The sequence below is a fragment of the Salarias fasciatus genome, chromosome 20, assembly GCF_902148845.1.
Source record: "Salarias fasciatus chromosome 20, fSalaFa1.1, whole genome shotgun sequence".
In the NCBI taxonomy this organism is placed as follows: domain Eukaryota; kingdom Metazoa; phylum Chordata; class Actinopteri; order Blenniiformes; family Blenniidae; genus Salarias; species Salarias fasciatus.
The window spans coordinates 4,397,743-4,418,364 of NC_043764.1; the positions used below are offsets into that span (position 1 = coordinate 4,397,743).

At 47.5% G+C, this 20,622-nt stretch overlaps 1 protein-coding gene across 5 annotated transcripts in view; it reads right to left on the minus strand.

Moving 5' to 3' along the window:
* The window catches only part of agrn (agrin), a 303,236-nt gene that overhangs the window by 63,326 nt on the left and 219,288 nt on the right, over positions 1-20,622 (minus strand). For all 5 annotated transcript variants that reach the window (XM_030119408.1, XM_030119411.1, XM_030119410.1 and 2 more), the window contains 4 exons: positions 18,936-19,157; positions 8,753-8,950; positions 8,129-8,329; positions 1,358-1,500 (listed from right to left, as the gene is read on the minus strand). In XM_030119408.1, the coding sequence (XP_029975268.1) occupies positions 1,358-1,500; positions 8,129-8,329; positions 8,753-8,950; positions 18,936-19,157 (764 nt within the window). The remainder of the gene's footprint in view (positions 1-1,357; positions 1,501-8,128; positions 8,330-8,752; positions 8,951-18,935; positions 19,158-20,622) is intronic.

The following is a 20,622-nucleotide window of genomic DNA, read 5'->3' on the forward strand; positions in this document are numbered from 1 at the left end:
CATCACAGGTCGATCTACACGCAGACCTTTCTGATTGTGCCGCGGCGCTGTCTGCCGTGACACCTGCGCTCGGTGTTTGTGCTGCTCTACAGTAATTGTTCATTGACTTTTTGTACTTCTGAAACAAATTAGACTGAAAGTTTAGTTAGAAAGGTTTTTTTTTACTGTTGAGATAAATGAAATTGCCCACCAGACCACAAAGCACTGAGAGGATCACGAGTGTTTCTAAACGGAGATCACAAAATCAAAAATTGTTACAAATGAAAGACTGAAACAGGTGACGAGGAAGCTGCTGCAGTGTAACGGGCCTTCAGGTATAAATCACGGGTGTTAAACATGCAGCGTGGGGTCACTAGTGGCCCGCAGGAGAGCCCGATCCAATTATCCACTTGTGAGAAAATATGACATTAACTGCAATATATGTATATTTTAAAATAAAGTCCTGAAGCAGAACGAGTTTGATTGTGGTAAATATAACCACAGAAAGAGACCCAGAATCACAAATTCCAAACATGTATAGATGCTGTTTATCTGCAGGTTTTGTTTACATTTTATCTCCGGTAGAGTAAGATACCCTCACAGCAGGCGTTTTACTCTTCCACAGCCTAAACTGGCCAAATGAGTGCAGGCCTGTCACCTGTAGATCTTTACAATCAATAAATGGCGACTGGAGGCATCAGACAAATGTATTTAATACCCTCTGGAGAGCCAAATGCATTGAAGTCAGATTTGTGGAAGAAATAGCCTTTATTTCTACATATACCTGTACGATATGTGTTAAATAATTGTCATTTAAAAATCTAGCTTAGCATAAGAGATCCCCAGTGAAGGTCCGCTCCCTCATTCCAGCCACTGATCGTCTCTCCGGCTGTAGCCTCAGTGGGACGAACAGGCGAAATGCTGGAGCGGCAGCAGCCGAGCCACATCGATGGCAGTCAGACAAACTGCAGCTGATGAAGAGCCGCTGAGGCCCGTGCTCCAAAGCACTCAGGGAAAAAACAGGAAGAGGACCTTCAGGCACTTTTGGTCAAAGGCTGTTATTGCAGGGCAAGTTGCAAAACTCCGTCAAACTTGAAAGTTTGAAAGACACATTTTCAAGAGAACAAGATATTTTCAACTGAGGTCTTTTTTATCTAGAAAACATGTAATGGTGAGTTCTGAAAATATTTATGTATGAATCATTTTGACAGGGAGCCTGGGAAGACTGAACATTTACAGAGGAAAACAAACAGAGCTAGTTTTCAGTGATTCAATCACTGCTGCACTTATAATTGGCCCCGCTCGCATTGAGAGGAAGTTTCTGACAGATCTGTAACGATCAGTGATGATCAGGCGGGAACAATGCGACTGGTCGTACCGGGTTGTGGGGCACACTGTGGCAGAGGAAGTCACACACGCAGCGCTCGTCCTCCGCGTCCTCGTCCCACGAGCCGCCGAACGTACGGCAGCGGTCCTGTTCGCAGCTCTCCACGCCGGAGCCGGACCCCCCGGAGCCGCAGTCTGCAGGAAAACACACAAAACAAGGTCACTGCGGCTGCCTCAAGGTCATTCACGTATTCTCACCAATCATCAGACCAGCGGGTGCTACATCAAGCCTTCTAAACCCTTGATTGCTGCCCAGGTGTTATCCAGGTGTGCTAATGACAAATAACAACAACAAAAAAACAAATAAAGAGATGTCCTCTATTAGTGCTTGAGGCCTTTGACAATTTGGAATATCATCAAGATGGGATATTTCATATTTCCATCACACTGCTGGAGGAGAGAAGGAACCAAGATAATGACCAACTGGAGCGAGGCTCCAGATTGACTAAATAAATTAACATCCCTGCACCACGAGCGAGGCATCTTTTCATTTCAATTAAATCGGAAACAAAAAGGGGAGGGAAATATTCGCCGGGACCAGCGTGCAGAGAGAATTGGTGGCAGGGCCTGACGTTATGGGCGCCTGCTTCCCGATATGGAAATGCAACTAACTGCAAAGTGTTTGAGGAAATCTAATTATCTCCGGCAAGTTTAAAAAACTTCTGACTGTGATCCAGAAACCTGCATTTTCCTGCGTTGAAAGAGGGTCAGACTGATCTCGAGCAGCTGCAAACACGTGCGGGAAAATATGCAGAAATGACTGAAATCACCAGTCTGGATCTGCAGCTTTGTGAAACTCAGAAGGAAGACAGTAAGACTCGGGGGAGAATCCAAGACAATAGTTTCTTTTACGGGAAACAGATCGGGGACTAATGCGGAGCGCGGGCAGAGAAAGTGGGAGGATCCTGTGTTTGAAGTTGCAAATTTGACCTGCGGTGGGGCTCCTGAGGGAGACCAGGTGAGCGTGTGTGAAGGCAGGGAAGGAAAGCAGTCAGCACGAAAAGATGGAGCGAGGCACCCCGGGGGCTGACAGAAAGTTCATTTGAAACAAATCTGTTATTCAAAACAGGAAGTGCAGCCCGACTAAAAGCTCCCAGCGTAGCACAAAACGTTGGGTAATCAAGGTGTTCCTCCTTCTACTCCCGTTCGGCGGTGTGCAGCACTGCGCAGCCTCTAATGGAGAAATCGATGTGCAGTGATGGAAACGCCACTTAGCATAAGCAATGTTGTGAAGTAGATTATGGAGCAGGTCACAGTGCAGAGCAGGAAGCAGATTAAAGAAGGCCCGGCTGGTCGGCAGCGGCGAGGGGTCGATACAGTGGAGGAGCCTTCGCCTCATTATCCGTGGGCACGATGGAGGACTGGAGAGCGGCGCGAGTCCCCGACGCCCGCAAACATCGGGACTCGTTAGGACCTCGCTCCGTCTCCATTCTGGAGCGGCGTGACCCGTGACCCCGATCCGTTTCACTCGAATTTGCCGCTGAAGCGGCTTATTGATTGAAGACGGCGGTCTGCGGTTAAGTGTTACACTTTGTATCAGCGCTAACGCGTTGTGGCCGGCGGCTGTCGATGGCATTACCGCAGGTGTTTGTAACCAGGCAACGCGTCGGCTGGGCTCAGGGCAGATCAGAGGGAGAGTAAGATCTCAGGCCGCCGACGGCCGGCCTCCTGCATCGCTGTACTGTACGCCGGCTCAGCAGGCCACAGTGAGAGAGACACGCAGGAAGAGCCAATTCTCATTCTAGTCATGCCCCCACGCAGAGCCGAGATAAATAAATAAAAGAGGTAAGACATTAGAATGGAATAAATAAAAGTGAAGGGGCGAAGTGGGGTCCTAATTAGCTGCTGCTCTTTGATGTGCTCGCCACCCGCTCTGCCTATGAACCTTTCAATTAATACATCCCCGGCCAAGATAGCTGCATCAGCTATTCTCCCCGCACTGCCCATCCTTCCCTTTTTACTCAATCATGTCAGAAGCCCGAAGTCTATTTAGCCAAGGGAGCTCCATTAGGAAGACAGAACTCAGTGGCGGGGAGAAGAAAGGGAATGAATAGAGTAAGAATTATGTGCGAGAGAGAGAGACGTACGAGGATTTGACAGGAGAATTATGTTGGGAGAAGTGATGGAGAAGACCCTATTGTGTGAGCTGTCAAGGACCTGGGGTTAAAGGAAAACAGAGGAGGAAAAGAGGGGGCGATAAGGGTTAGTATACGCGGCACGCTGTGGTAGTGGTTAGCCCTGACAGCCAGAATACTGCCGGTTCAAGTCCGGACTTGATGTAGGAGTCCGTGCCCCCTCGTTCAATAAAGCGGTCTGGAAGATGAATGCATGAATGGGGAGTTTCTGGTTGGCCAGGTTTGTCGTGTCTGCAGCCGTCGGATGTCATTATTCTAACTCTGACATCTCAACCTGAGCAAATGCCAACTCGGTCGTCTGTTGTTTGAAATAAATCCCCCGTCGTCGAGGCGTAAGTCAACACAAAAATAGACAGGCGCGTTGGCATTTGGCACATTTCGCTGAATCCACGGGCGATTTGTAAGGACCTCTCCCGGCGGACGATGTCGGGGCGTTAGTCCAAATAAAGTTGCAGCGTGATGAAGAGGAATAGGAGCCTCACACACAGAGGGAGGAAGGGGAACGGGGCCGTTTTGGTGACGACACAACGATTAAAGAAGCTTTGTCGCCTCAACAGAAGGTTACCAGCCCCATGATGGATGGACCGCGGGGGGAAATCTGCTGATCGCACTGCGAGGGGCTCCTCTTCCTCCCAGCCCCCCCACTCCGCCTTGTCCTTCACTGTCTCCTGGAGCTTGATCCATGTCTTCGCCGTGATCTCGCTCTCATAATTATGTTTATTAAATGTCTATTCAATTAAAGACGGGGCGCCGGACCCCCGTAGGTGATGCACTGCTCTCGGTCGCGACTCTGTCAGTGTCGATGGAAGGAGCTTGGGCCAGGCCCACCCGAGTGTGAAATTAAACAGGTGATAAATTTCCCTGTATGGCCAACAGTGAGAACGCTGTCATTTTTCATTACTGCTAAATAAAAGGCGGGAGAAAACAACTTCCATTTTTATGCTGGGCGCTTCCCTCCTCCCCAACAAGACTAATGAGGATGGTTTTTAAGGCAGCTCTACGTAAGCAAATAAATCACATGTTCACTCCCCTCTCTCCGGGCTTATCTGAGACGTACGGCATGGAGTCAGGGCGTCTGCATGCCGGTGATGGAGAGCTCCGCTGCTGTCTGGAGCCACAAAATACCATGTTACACTTTGTGACAAGGGTGTCATGTTATACAATACATGCTCCTAATTTTGCCAAATCCAGCACTCGCATGTCTTGACAGGGGCAAATATATCAGCAGGCACGTCTTTCAGGTGTGTAAGCAGCACAGTTCCTGCAACTTTCACAGTTTCAGCCTCTTCAGGCTGACTGTGGGTCAGAAATGAGGACGCTTGAAGAATGGAGAGGACGGAATAAAGGACAGAGAGCCAGACGTCGCTTCTGGAGGGGACATTTATCGATTTCGTCCACACCCCTATCAGTGAAAGCCTTGGTGCCCCTTTTGTCAAGAGGAACAATTTTGAAGGAGACGAGTGCAAAATGGGAAGAGATGTGCGTGGGTGGGACAGCAGGGTGCGACGCAGAGGGCAAGAAAAAGAGGAAGGAGACGAGGAAGGAGGAGAAGAAAAAGATTCCATTGTGTAAGCCTGATGGTTTTCTCTGAATCAAAATGAGCGAGTGATGGGAAAAAGGATGATGTTCAGAGACAGTGTGAGAGGAGAGAATCCAGCAGAAAAACGGAGCCATCAGGCGCTACGAGCAAAGTAATGCCCTTGGGGAGGCAGATGAGAGCATTTCTGCCTGATATAAGACAACAGACAACGAGGACAGACTGCGAGAGAGTGTGTGTGTGTGTGTGTGTGTGTGTGTGTTTGTGCGTGAGTCTCCAGTGACAGTAAGTCTGCATCGAGGGCATGCCGTCTCACATTTCTTCATGCTCCACATACAAAAAAGGTCACTCATCTCAGTCAATGAAATGATGTTAAATCGACCACGAGGAGCTTTGGAGGCAGGATTCGCCCCACAGGCCTCCGGCCAAAACGCCAGACAATGCTAGTTAGGAGGGGGGAAGAAAAAAAAAAGAAAAAACAGAGAAGAAAAGGAAGAGGAAGAAACACCCCTTGGCTAGCAATCAAAAATGGAAGTGGATTCCCCTGGTCTCTGTTTGCTCTGTCCTCCATCTCCCCCCGCCCCTCCTGCTGGCAGGTGGAATCTGCTCCCCTTCACACCTTGTCAGAGGACGACTATGTCGGCCGTGACAACCCACCGGCCGCGGTGGGGGACGGACGGCATCGCCGCTGTCTGCATGTCAACCGGCGGCCGGCTGGCACGCTGCTCCCTCCAGAGCCTGGGACCGGTGCTGTCCTGCCTCGGCCTGTCAGCGCCGATCAAGATACGATCTGCACGGCGAATTACATCTCATTTATTCACGGCGCGCAGGAACGCCGCCGCCGCGGGCGCGGAAATCAGGGATACTCACATTAAGTGCCATCGGTCACACATTTAAAAGCCTAATTGGATAGAAGGGTTCGATAAAAGCGTGTGCCGCAGCTGCATAAACAATCGCCCGCTATAATGGCTCGCACGGCAAATTCAGTAAAATGCAGATGAGATGACCAAACGTCTGCGGCTCTGGGAGCCTCGTTTCACCAAACACAACATTCTCCTTCACTTCTCTACTTCAATCATGAGCAGACGCGGTCTGCAATTCTTTCATTTCAGTTATTGTCCGTCTGTGCAATATGCAGATATTACATCAGATTGTCAGACGATATTAGGTTTGTTTTTTTTTCTCCACGGCACAAATAAGATCTTTTTTTCCATTTTAAAGACGAGGGGTGTCATGTTGGAACTCTTCTGGTCTTTTCATCTACAGTGCTGATTCCACAGTATCGAATCTGTTGTGAAGGTATTAGTCATCATCTTAACAATATTGCTGCACAGTCAATAATAATATTCTTCCAATTGTTATATTTGATTTGTCTGATTGCACAGGTGAGAAAGAAAAACTCTGACTGTAAGAAAGAAGATTAATTTACTGGAGAAGAAGGAGCGATATACCAACTCTCTGGTCTATATAGCCCTACTTTTTGCTTAATTATTTTCAAGTCTGTCTCCTTTGTACAGTGAATAAAGCCCTTTCACTTACACTGGATGAAACATCACTGGATGAAACATTAAAATATATTAAAAATTAAAACACTTCCGCACTGAGAGTCAGACTGATAACGTTCTCTGGACTCATGCCACACACTTCCCCTCTATCACTGTGCGCGACGGATCTTTAGGAAACAAACTGTTGATAGCTAGTTAGTACGGGGCGGTTAAAAACCAAAGAGTTGAGGGGCCACAAACGGTCCAATTACATCTTGAGTGGGACAGACTGGCAAAGCAGTCCCATAAATACCTTTAAAATTAAACCTGTCTTTGTTGTGGCACAGAGCATGTAGTGAAATAATCTATTTTCTCACAAAAAAACAACAATTACTCCTAAAAAAACGACTAAAGTTTCAACATAAAGTCAGTTTTAATGAAACCTGGTGCAAAATGCAGGAAAATGCCCCAAAAACACAAACCAAAGTCCAAAAACTGATGTTGTCTTTGAAATGTTTACCATTTGATTGGTGGTTGGCGGGAGACATTGGAGCCTCTTGAGGTCCCGTTTTGGCCGGCGGACCATACATTCAAAAGCAAAAGTTTCTTTGCAAATACTTCCTTTGCATTTTATGTTGTCTACATTAACTTTTACTGATACATGAAGTGGGAATGAAGTTGTAAAGCTTTGCAATTTAATGAACTTTAAATCATTTCTCACTTTATTTATTTGACCTGACGTTGGTTCGTTTTTATGCTCCAGGACTTCAAGGCAAACAGCCACCCTTCATCTTTTATCTCAAACTGCACTCTGCAATTAACTAATTGGTTTCTTCACGTTGGCATAAAATCAGCTTTCAGACTGACATCATTATATTTTGGATAATTACTGACGTTCGCTGTTGGGATAACGTTTTACCGGCTGTGCTGTGAGGGTGACAATCCTGCAGATAGCGGCTGTTAAAACCGAGGAGAACAATGACAAGTTGTCTCAGCTGGAGGAAGGACTTCAATTTAAAAATGCTTCAGTCACCGTGGTGTTACAATTGCATTCGTAGTTTGTTTTGCTGCTGGTAACAGCTCGAGACTTTAATATGATATATAGTGAAGATTTTAAAAAAAATCACAAAATTTGAAGTCAGAGTGAAGATGGCATCGTGAGGTTAAAAATACATGGAGTTGACCTTGGAGTCAGACGGAATGTGCATCCAAAATATGCAGAAGTTTCTGTCAGACATTCAGGAAAGACTGTATAAAGAAGAACTAAACAGATGTACAGTAGTTATTGTCTGGCAGCATATACGTAAGTCTTAACAATTTTACAAAAAAGGCTACAAAGTTAAAATATCACAAGCTTAACTAACAGGACAGTCAATAAAGTAAACTCTCTCCTGATTATTTTTTGTTTATGCACAGACTCTCCCTTCATTTATTCATTTATTTTGCGGTGTTGGCCAGTTGGCATGCTGCTGATGGCGAATGCTGCCATTATGTAAAGCCACAGATGACTAAATCCGCTCGCCACAGGTCAGCTGGTAAAGGTAATTACGCCACTCCGACGGCCGACTGGTTAACATAATTACACCATTTCCAAGTCCATTTCCTACCTTCGTCACAGCTGCCAGGCCTCGCCACGTCGATCCTCCTCTTCTGCATGCAGGACGACACGCGGAGTTCACACTCGTTGTCGTAGGTGGCGCCGTCGCTTCCGCACACCGGGGAGAAGGCCTCGCCCGAGCACTGCGGGCACTCGCACTTATTCTGGACGCACCGGGCGCCCCAGGCACAAACAGTGCTGCCGCACGTTTCTGGATCACACGGGCAGAGCAGGAGGAAGAGAAGGCGTTGTGACGGATCACATCTCCTGAATACAGTTTCTGTTTTCGGGACTTCATTGTCATGCACGCCTTTCCCTCTTGTAACATATCCCCCTCTTAAAACATATACATGCTCCCTGAGTTATTCCCCGCCTGAACATCCAGTTTGACAAGTCTGTTAGCAGCTGAACTGCCTGCCTGCAGTTGTCTGAGGTCCCTGTTGGACTCTATTTCTGTATTTCATTTCCACATATAATGCAGAGTTAGAGGTAAAAAAAAAAAAATCTTGGGCGTTTTACCCATGAATGTCCTGCATTTTTCCTATCAGCTGAAACCCGGATCATTTATAAACCTTGATGTTTGGACTCAGAAACGCACACATGCTGTGTGAGTGAGTGTGCGCGCGTGACTTACTGCATTCTCCCTGGCTGACCACTCGCAGGTCCATCTGCTCCGTGCACGCCCGCACGTGCAGCTCGCACTCGCTGTCGTAGGTGGTGCCGTCGCTGCCGCACACGGGCTGGTGGGACTCCACGCACTCGGACGGACACACGCACAGGCCGCTCTGGGCGTCGCAGATCGCCCCGAAGGAGCAGTTGGCGCAGGCTTCATCTGCGAGGAGAGAAGACGTCATTCACCCTCCTGCGTGCATGTACGTGCGTGTGTTTGTGTGTGTATACTTAAACTGCCTCAATAAGACAGATTATTCTCACCGTCACATTGTCTTGACATTTTTTCTGCTCTATTTTGTGGCACCTGAAATGGTTTAATCCTTATTTTATGGCTGATCTTATACTATGGTTTCCATGGAAACAGCGGACTCCACGATGGCACATCTGGTTGTAGCAGCATCTCCAGATCCCTTTATTAATAAATGTTTGTAAATATTTATGCAAATCAGAGTCTCAAGCCTGTCAGTGGAGCTGACAGACCTGCTGGATGTGTGAAATCCAAATTCCAAAAGAGGTTGGGAACATCATTTTCTTCTTCTGTTTTTTTGAACATCTGCTTGGAGTGCAGCAGTATATTATCTCACTTTTAACACCGACACACGTTGTGTTGACAGCTGTAATTCATGCTGCTGTTTTACAGAATCTTACACCAGTGAGACAGTGGTGGCGGCGGAGATTTAGGCTCCTGAGGCTCGGATCTCACATACGGCCTCCACAGATCGACCGAGGCTTCTGTATTACTGGCTTATGCATGTTTGCTGCTCCGCAAAGCGGAATTTGCAGCAGGATAAAGGGCCGCTCTGCGTGTCAGGACGAACGGTTGTGTTTCAGGGCTTCTTTCCCTGAACAATCAAGGCTGTGGGCTCCGTCAGGATCCCGCTCCGTCACTGCAGGGGTGGCGCCGGTGCCTTCTGAAGCTGTCGGGGGGGGCTGTCTGCCAGAGGGATCGCTGCTCCAGCAGTTCGTTTGGATGTGTGCTTTCTTGGATTCGGTTGGATTGGTTGTGATGAGTTCTCTTTTAAGTCGTCGCTGACTTGCTGAGTCTTGCGGGGAAGATTTAATGATCGAGGCACGCCGAGTCGCCGTCACAAAGAAACGATCCTGCTGCTAATTCGGTTTGTCAACAACGTGAACAAAGTGTGTTTTAATGTATCTCGCTGGATGATCCTCCAATCATCACTCAAGTGGTGATAAAGCAGGCTGCTCATTGTTTTAACATCAGCGCCACTTAGTGCGATATGATGACATTAATTTTTATGTCCCTTTGTTGTGTTTAACTGATGGCAACACAGTGTTTCTGAAGAGAGCGCAGACCTGATATTTATAGAATCAGTAAACATTTACAGTGTTTTTAGCAGTTAAACAGGAACTCTTTTTGTGTTTCTACAAGCTGCACAGCAACAGGAAGCACAGGAAGTTAATATTCTGAGTGTAAAGCTTCAGAGTCCGTCTGAACTGGGTTCAACTGCTTTGAAATAATACACACACACACACACACACACACACACACACACACCTGCCCGTTAAAAGGCGTCACGGCGGAAACGAGGGAAAAACCATGGAAAATATTTCACAGACTAAATTCTACCGAAGCGTGGATTTGAGGGGGGAGATTTTTAGGAAAACGACGCTGAAGCACATGAAGCTCCCAGGAGCAGGGGGGGTCCATCACTAAAGATATTTCAAACCACACACAAAAAAACGTTTCTAGCAGTGAAACTAAATAGCCCAACACAAAAAGCTTTGGAGATTTTTTTTTTAGCGAAAATAGAGGACCCTAACAGGAAAGGACAACCCCCTCTCTCCAGCACTCCCATCAATCAGGGTTTCTTTTTGAGTGAGTGGTCTGAAGCTGAAGCAGCCAAAGCGGGCGGACCGGGCCTGAGTTTGCCAAAGGACACTTAAAGCCGTCTGAAAGCATGAAGGAAAGAGACTCAGTGGTCTGATGAGACAAGAACTGAGCTCCCCGGTCCGAATGCCAACATCCAGTGAGAGCCAGGTTGCTGCTCGTCACCTGGCTGCCGCCTCCCCGATGGGGGGGAAACACGGTGCCAGTGTTGTTTTTGTACTGGGAAGCTAGTCAGAACCGAGCGAGAAAAGCAGCATTTTCCAGTTTCTGTTCAGCAGCTCGTCTCTGAAACAGGCAGTTTTCTGCAGAATCACACGGACGTCTGTGTTTTTTCGCCTCGAATACGATGAAGAGTGCTTTAAAGGGCTTTTGAGACTTTTTGAATCCGGACTGAATTTCACAAGATCCACTCAGATCATCTCTTGAGGAATTGTTTATGCCTGGAGGCAAACGTTCTCCCAAGAGGAATAGTTAGAGAGGATCAGACACGCCGAGGCTGCTGAAGCCAACGCCGAGGTGAACGCCTTGTCGGCAGCGGAGGCACCTTCCCCTCTGACACCAATTACACCGGGAGGATTGCATTAGCACCGCTCGCTATCACATTCAATTAGGGGCTGGGCTAATAACAGCCGCTGATTTAACGCTAATTGAGAGAGGCGAGGCTAGCCGCTGGAACCTTACACATTATTAATCTGTTTATTACTCTTCTACAGTCTGGCATTCCCTCCATCTCCTCATCTAATGCTGGCATCCAGTCTTTTTCTTGGATTAGGAGCCTTGAATGCGGGCAGAATGTTGGACTACCTGGCATTTATTATCCAGTACATCGCCTGCAGGAGCCCGTAGGAGCAAATGTGTCATTCTATGTTAGCAGAATATATTAAAGCGCATGAACAGGTCATGTAGGACTGCTGTTTCCCCTAAACTGATTATGCTTTGGTTCAAGCTGGCCATTTATAATTTCATTCAGAAATTAAATGAGTCTAAATGTTGCAGCACGTGACGGCATTTCTGCCTCCAACCTTCCCCTTTTCCAAAAGCTGTCTGTGCACAAAACAAGGTCATTAAAAGAAAGGCTTCCTGCGTGTGGTGCTGGAAGTCCTGACCTGCAGAGCCGCTCAACACTTTTAGCTTTAATTGGGTTGAGAAAAAAGAAGAAGGAAAAAAAAAAAAAACAGTGGAAGACCACCTGCTCTTGTTTTCTGGAGCAAAACGCTGCTCGCAAGTTTCACACACTGGTGGAAAGATTTAAGAGAAGAGTTTAAGAAAAGAACATTTTGTGCTTTTTTGGTGACATATATAATTCCAGGAGAAGTGTTGCACTTTATCCTGCTGTAAAGATTCAGTCAGCGCTTTCTCTGCACAAACTGATGGTCACAGATTCAAAAAATTACTAATAAAAATGGATTTTTCAATAAAATAAACTGCCGTTTCTAATTTACTGACTGACGATTCGACTGTTTGAGTGAGAAAAACTGAAATTAAACAGATCGGAGACACAGCGAAGAAGCATTCAAAGCTGCACTGTGAGCATGAATTTAGATTTCATAAATTCCTTTCTTTGTCTCACAGCGGGGAAAGTTCAGAATTTGTGAAAACATTATATGCATTCAAGGTGGAGCAGTGGAACAGTGGTTAGCAGGGACAGGATCTGTGGTTAAGCTCTGGTTGTCTAGAGAAATGTAAAATTTAGGCACCAGAAGGCATCTTTGGAAAAAATATACTCTAGTTCTGGAACTGCTCTTGATTTTCTTAAAAGCCATTGAAGTTGATGAGGTTTTTATGAACGATATTTGTCTTATTTCGATCCTCACTCATTATGTTCTCCTCACTCTTCTCCACTAAGACACAGGGGAAACGTTTGGACTCCATGTGTTTACAGACTAATACATTTTTTATGGCTTCAGCCCTCCAGAGATCAGTTTGGGCAGAGCGTGACCCTTGAACCCGAGTGAGTTTGACTCCCCTGCTTTATATGACGATCTGCTGCATGCTGCCGTCTCGCCGCCCGACTCACTAAAATCCTGCGTGAAGCATGCTAAATGGAGACAACGTGTTTAGTTTGTGTGCATTCTGCAGGTGATCAACTGAGACTAACACCGTCAGCGATATCATGAGCACACAAGCATTCAGATGAGGGCTTTGTGTGCATTAGACCATGTTTACATGAGAACCGCCCGAAAGTGTGTTTCTTTGCTTGAGCTTGACGAGGAGCGCCGAGGCTCCACGAGCACAAAGTAAACTGAGTTGGAGGTGTTCCTGAAACAAGTTATGAAACGCACTGGAGTGTTACAGCAAATAAACGTCAATGTGGGGGAAAAACAGCTTTCAAAAAAAGCTTCCTCAAAAGAGTTTAATGGAAGGAGGACCTCAATGTGTGTTTGCGTGTGTTTGTGTGTGTGCATTGTTTTGCCTTTCAAGCAGTTCAAGTCTACAATTTATAACTCAGACTACGAAAAAAAAAAAAAAAAAGTCCTCTGTCAATATGCTGTGGTTGTTTCAACGATCTCGACGTTGCTATTTTGGGATGAAAGGTAAGCTACATGAAGGGGATTCTCTCACTTTTCTCCCACAGAAAACGAGCGAGCATGAAGAAATCCGTGTGGTTGAAGCGGGGCTGCTGTGGCTGCGGCGGTTATAAATCAGGAAGTGGCGCCGGTGAGTGTTGCCCTTTATCAGGCCCCGTGTCCCGATAGTGGCCTCGCTTCTTTATCAGCGCCTGGCCCTCGCACCCGGCTCTCCGCACTGCCTGATCCTCCAGACAACATGCATCACGGGCAGAAACGGAGATTGGCCTCGGAGGAGCGCGGCGAGCCGCCGATAACGCTCAGAAGTCCTCGTTCCTGTCACCCGGTCGTCTCCCGGTCTGATGTCAGTGGTTCGGAGTTACGGTGGAGAACAGACTCTCTGGTTCTGGGAGGCTCCATCACGATGATGCCGTCTGAGAAGCCATTGTGAAACACGGCGCGCTAACGAGGACGCTTCTTTTATCTCATGCAAAATACCTTTAATGTCCACCGACGTCTCGGAAAGTACATCGTATAGCACAAGATCAAAGGCAGGTATTTTAAGGCTGCTTCATGCTCTCGGCTGTATTTCATGCTGTCAGTGATTTGAATCGGACCGGTTATTTTTATCCGCCCGTCCGATATGTTCTAATTGAGATCTGAGAGAAGAGAGAAGAACTAAAAATACAATAAAACTCTACAGAGATCTGCATGAAAACCTCAGGCCTCCTGTGTGGTCCACTGAAAGACCTGATACAGGCACTAACAAGACAACTCATCTGTTTGGAAGCTCAAAGCGGGCAGCAGCCGCCGGGCCGCGGACGGCGGCCAGATCTGGATCTGTTTTGGGCGTATGGAGACGGACCGAGCGTCAGATACACTCACTAATGTCCAGCCAGCACTGGCAGCTACATTAGTGGAGTTGGGATGATATTTGTGCACCATTCATCACAAGTCTGGCACCAGGAAGCGCTAAATTTAGGCTGCTGTCGGGGCACACAATCTGGGAACCCGAGAATTTCAGATTTGAAATTAACCGAGGCTGCAGTCTAAATGGAAAACCGATGGCTTCAGAACGGAAACGCTGAAGAAATGTTATCTCTGGTGATGACATTTCAACGTGTAACTCTTTCTAATCACTAACTTTTCATGGCCAATCACAGGATCTAATGCAAGTCTGGAGAACAGTTCTATATGGAGGGATGTAAAGCAAGAATTTAGAAGGCGAGATGGATTGAAAGTTGTTGTTAAACACTTTTTTGTTGTAAATGATGAATCTCATAGTATACAGACTTTTAGGTAACCTTTTTAATGAAATGTAGACTGTTTCCATTTCATGCATCCATCGAAAACAAGTCCACCTTTTCACCAGTTCACGCACCCAGGATCAATTCAGGGCCCGTTTGCATGACGTCAACCTAACGAATCTGTCCAAACACATGAAGGCACAGAGAGAACTGCACAGCGAGGCTCCGAGGTGCGAACCGGAGTCTACATGCTTTTATTCAATTTGACAATTGGAGTGTTGTTTGTACTGTTGTTTGACAGAAAACCAAAGCTCAAGCAGGCGATGAACGAGGAGTTATCTTAACCTTGGAGGAACAGGTGTGAAAGCGAGCGGGAATCCTGACGACAGACTGCACTCACACCTCCGGCTTCAAAGCAGACCTGTCAGGACTAAATCGCGGAGCTGGCCGATACAGATAGCTTCCTGCAGTGTGACAGCTTCTGCTGCGAGACGGCAGAGCTCTGGAAGCGAGAGTGACGGATAGTAGCAGGCTGAGTATCAAACTCGCCCTTGAATGCATGAAGGATCGACTCATTTGGATGAGAGAGAGGAAAAAAAAACAAAGACTCTGCAGATTTACAGCGTTTGGTGTAAAGAATGTGAAGCGTGGCTCCGAGGGTCTGGACGGAGAATTACCTCAGGATTAGGCAGGAAGAAGAGGGCTGCTGTGTGTTGCGAAGGCTTGTGAACATGCTCGGGTGATAACAACTCCCCCGTGGACGCCTGCCTCCGCACTATTAACTCCTCCTCCTCCTCCTCTTATTTACCTCCATCTTCCTTCCTCCTCTGCATTCACCACCTTCCCCTCCTCCTCCCCTCTGCCCTCTTTTCTCTGTCTCCTTCCTCTCATGCTGCTGATGTGACCCATATTTCTTACTCAACTGAGAATATCATTTCCAACACCTGTGGGAGAAGAAAAGGGGGAAGTTGTTATTTCCTTTTTTCAAATAATTCAGGCGCCTCTGCTCTCATCTGTTTGGGTAAAGCTGCATGAATGGACCTTTTCTCTTCTTCTTTTATCCCCCCCTCCCTGCACCGGATGATATCCAACTAGGGGGTCTATTAACAGAGCGCACCTCTCCCAGCCCACCTTACAAGGTCGCCCGCCACTCAAATGCAAGGAGGAGGGTGGAAATCTAGGAATAATAACAAATGTCACTCATATTGCTATCAGGTTGCACCTGAGCCATATAGATAACCACTATTTTTCAGCCCGGAGGGAAGGAAATGAAATTATGGCTGGGCCCAGGAGATGCTGTCGTTCACCCCCCCACATACACACACACACACACACACACCCCTCTCTCCGCTGTGGCACTTCTCTCACCTCTTACACTATTACTGCCCTCCCCGGCTCTCCTAAGCTGCTGCCTTTGAGCCTGCGGGCCATAAATATGACGGCTTCCACTCCGAGCGCTTGGACGGAAATAAAAGAACAGCAAGAGTAAACAGAAATATCATTTCTTTCCATGGCTCTTCTGGAGATTACACATACGAGAACGTGGAAAAACATATGGTAACGCTAATTTCCAGAGGGGAAAGCCAAACAAAGACGGAATAAACGTCGCCGCTTCCCTCGCTGAATTTAAGCAAGGGTCCAGTTGTCTCCTGTCGCTGAAAATTCCCAGTTTATTCATGATCAGCTTACGCATTTAGCACTGAATTGTAGTTATTCCAGCACAACCGGAAGGGAGCACGTGCTGTTTTTCACTTTTTTTCCCCCGACTCCATTAACATGTATAGTATATTAGTGGCAGAAACGGCCTGCGATAATTAGGTGAGATAATAGCTTAAGTCAGTCAGGTGTTATGGTGCTGAATAAAGCCCAGTAAAGCTGCGCAAACAGCCCAGAAATAACCCACATTATCATCGCCATCATTCCTCGGCCGGCTCGCGCTTGGCAAGCCAATGCCTCAGCATTTTTATGGCACCATCGCGCTGACGCAGGCCCGTTCCTCTGGGAGCCAAGAACCATCCGCGGCGCCGGATTACAAACAGCGCTCCTCCACGCCGCCAGCTCGCTCTGCCGCTCGCTTTTTAAAGTAAAGACTATTCATTACAGCGGAGAGACCCCTGGCCGACAGGCCTGCCGTCTACCTGAGGACTGTGCGCACGCACCAAATTGACTCGGCTTGCAATCCCGGCGAGCGAATGCTGCTTTCTCGCCGTTTCTTGTAGTCATGCGTTTCGTGCATTCTGGATTTCAATTTACAGAAAGCTGGGAGGGGGACATGATGGATGCAATACACAGATAGACCGGGAAACCGATGTACACTGTAAAAAAAAAAAAAAAAAAACGAAACTCCGGTGTAATTTAGCGTAAAATAGTGGCAGATGTGGCTGCCAGAATTTATGCCAGAAAAGATATGGAGAGGCTGAATAATGTATTACTGTATGCTATTTTGGTCACAATAAATTTCAGGGAGAAAGGCTTCCTGCTTATGCTGGCTGGGCTGTAAATCAGTTGTGCTGTAAACTCAACGGCAATAATACAAACGTGTTTGCACAGTACAACACTGGAAAGAAGAGACGTACTGTAAAACAGAAAATAAAGAAAGTACCAATGCACTGTGTGCATAATGTGGCGTTTTAATAAAAACTTCTAGTCATCAGCTACGGAGGCCATGATGTTAATGCAAACATGCAAACCTTAGCTGAAATGAGTGATAATTAGGTTTGATCTCGTCTTGTCCGTTTAAAGTGTTCGTTAAAGCAGAAAGAGACTTAAAACATAAAGAGGAGCAGCTTCTCAGCTCAAAGGCCAGAGAGCACCAGATCAGACCGGGAGTGAGCCGCTCAGCGAACACATGCAGCTCAGTTTCACTGTTTGATCACATAGCTGTGTATAAAGACACAGAAACTAACCATTTTTCACACTTTCTGAAAATGTTCCCATTTAATGCATTTTTCACAAAGCTGATGATGTGGGACATGATTGGAAAGAAAATAGAAGTGCAAAGTGAGACCATATGTTGCTTCTGAGACACACAGTCTCCGACACCTGCATGTTTTCACGTTCTAATTCTATTGTTCTAACAAGAAGCTAGCTGCTTCCACTTCTGAACTATTTGCTCTGCTTGGTTTACAGCACCTCATTTCAGTTCATACAGCCCCATTTGGTCCAAACTAGGCCAAAAAATAATAAATAAATAGATAAATCCATGCCAAACGCGTCCTGAAAATTAGCCACAAAATGATCATCAAGCCTTAAAATCACCATTACGGAACAATATTTTCCTTTTGTTGACATGTTATTTAATGTAGTTGCAAGAGTTTATAGCCTTATACTGAAATGTCTACTAATTTACCTGTTTATAGAGTTTGTATGGAGGTTACCACTCATAAATCTAAACTGGTTTTCAACAGCTGATGTTTTAATGTTGCTACCTGACAGTTTATCCGACGGTGCAGATTGTTAAGACTCTACACGATAACCCTCGAACCACCACTCAACGCAGCCGTTTAGAAGTCCGATTGCTCCGCGCAGATAAACTCTGCACATCAGACAGTTTGTGTGCGTCGGGCCTGAGCTGCGCGGCTTCATTTCATAACGGCGAAGTCAAACAGTAACGCCGTATCGATCATTCCGCTAACTGCTCAGCTCACCCGTGAATACAGCACTGCAGAGACCAACTGAATTTAAGTGTTATGGTCTTCAAAATATGCAGTGGGGGAGAAAAAAGGAAAGCCTATTGTAGTAAAAACTGAGCGAATGAGGAAGCGGTGAGAGTCAGGCCAAGGGTCTAATAACTGCTGTACTCCTGCCCAGTGTGTGTGAAAAAGCGGGCGGCTTGATTGTAGACAAGAACGAATACTCAATCACCAATTAGAGTCCATGGGAAAATTGGCCTTGTAAGATGGCATTAAGCCATCAAGAGCACTCACTGAGTGGGTTTACCATGCTGGAGGAGAAAAAAAAGGAAACCTGTCCATATGGCTGTGTGCCTGCATGTCGGATATGAAGATATTTTTACCACTCCGAGCTCCGCTGTCGCCGCTGTGCTAATGACTGGCTCATACTCAGCCGCTGCCACACAAAAGCCCAGTGACTCATGCAGCCAATTACAGACAAGTATGTGGCTCGTGCTCTTTCATCGAGGATAAAGCTCGTCTTCACTTAAAGGTCAAAACGGGCAAATTGGGACCCTGGGTGTTGGTGCAGAGGGGCCAAGGACGAGCATTAGTGAACAGATGAAGAGTAATGGATAAGAGATCAGGAAATTCCTCGGCGTGTTAAGCTTTGTTTTGACTTTTCAAAAGGACTCCGGGGAACGACGCATGATTATAACTCCACCCTACTGTATGTGAGTAATCTCAACATCTGTGGATTATAAAATCCTGCCTCACAGTAATGCAATCTAATGTTATTAGTTAATGAGAGCTAATTCATATTCCAGAGAGAGAGATCCCTTCTTACCTGGAAGCTGCCCTTTTACACACTTAAATGGCGTTATGTGAACTGGGTGGGAAAACTGGGTTGTGGCTGTGATGTGTTACTCACCGCAGGGCCCTTTGTGCTGGATGTGGATGGCCTTCTGCAGGACGCAGCCCATCGCCCGCATCTCGCACGGGCTGCCGTAGCTGTGTCCGTCGGAGCCGCACACGGGGTCGGAGGTCTGCGGGCAGGCCTCGGGGCACTCGCACACCGGCTCGCCGTTCTTCACCACGCACACCGCGCCGTGCTCGCACGCCTTGTCCAGGCAGGGGCTGGGCTCGTTGAGATCTGAAGGCCGGGCGCCAGAGAAACAGAGAGCCGGAGTCAGAGGGACTGGAGGGGGAGCGAGGCGGGACGGGAGGGGGGGCGGAGGTTGGAGAGAGGTCTGGGACCGGGAGGGGGGAACAGGTGATGGAAAGGTAGGGCTACATGGAAAACTGCAGGCTGCTTTGTGTTAGAAAGGGATTTGGGAAAGGAAAAGAGACATGAGGGAATGTGCAATCCATCCCCAGCACTGTGACGCCTCTGCTCCCACTGCTTCCTGTCGCTTCCCTGCCTTTCTGCCGATTCTGATGCATCCTGAATCTTTGAAGAGTGAGTCCACTGAATCCGGTGGCGTGAGGACAGCTCATAAAAAACACGGCCCTGGAGCACAATAGAGATGAAAAAGCCCGCGAACAATGGTCGCACAGCCCTTTCTTTTCTTTCTTTCTTTTTTTTTCTTCCTGGCCACATAAACGGTTGGATTAATTGACGTTCCCGGTGTGCCCCTTCAAAGGCTGGCATTTGCATCGCGGTGAGAGCCGCAGCTTCAGCCAGAGCCGCTTCCACTGACATGGAGGAGCGGGAGGAGGAGTAACAGGGACGGAGAGCGGGCGCACGAGAGAGAGAGAGAGAGAGAGAGAGAGAGAGAGAGAGAGAGAGAGAGAGAGGGAGGGAGAAAACATGGAGAGTGGGAAAGGAGAAAAAAGATGTAGGCGAAGAGAAGAAAGAGCCCTCTGCTTAATAATTCAAAAAAGGCAAGCTCCTGGGCAGAGGCAGATATGAAATGGGAACATCAGAGAGAGGTGTCTGCTTCAGTCTCTCCCTCTTATGCACTAACTCCACCATGACTTCATTAAAAGCGGGACGGGTTTTCGCCCCGTGACGCTCGGCGGAGGCCGACGGGCGCCGGCCTGCTGAGTTGATCAGGGCCGAGTGAAAGGCGGCGTGGACAATGCTTTGATCACAGCTTCCTACACTGACGGAATCGATTCTCCCCAGCTTCACGTGTCAATGAGAACACTCCGTGGCATTGTGTACAGTGGGCCGGGGCGCCGGCGTGCGAGAGCGCACGTGCTCCGGCGTCAACAGTCAGGTCTAATCCCACCGCTCCGCGGCCATTTTCATTTGGAAAGTTTTACGTATGACGGATGGATCGCTCGGCTAAACGCCGTGTGCAGATTAGAGGAAGGAGCAGAAGGCGCCATCCGATGGTTTTGGAAGAGGTGCATTTCACACCCCGAGTGAAACAAAACTCCTCCCCTCCCTGCATCTCCACCTCTGGATCTCTCTTCGGGGTGGAGGCGCTGTCGGGGAACATGCCCCTTGTAATGACACCACCCATGGCTCCGTCATTATCAACGCCATTATGGGATTAGATGGCGGCGGGAGGGGGGCGGCGGCTGGCTCGGCGAGCGCCGAGTCCCGCGATTCATTTATCAGCTGGGAGACGTTCAGCGGTTGACGTGTTCTGCTAATGCAGGGGTAAATT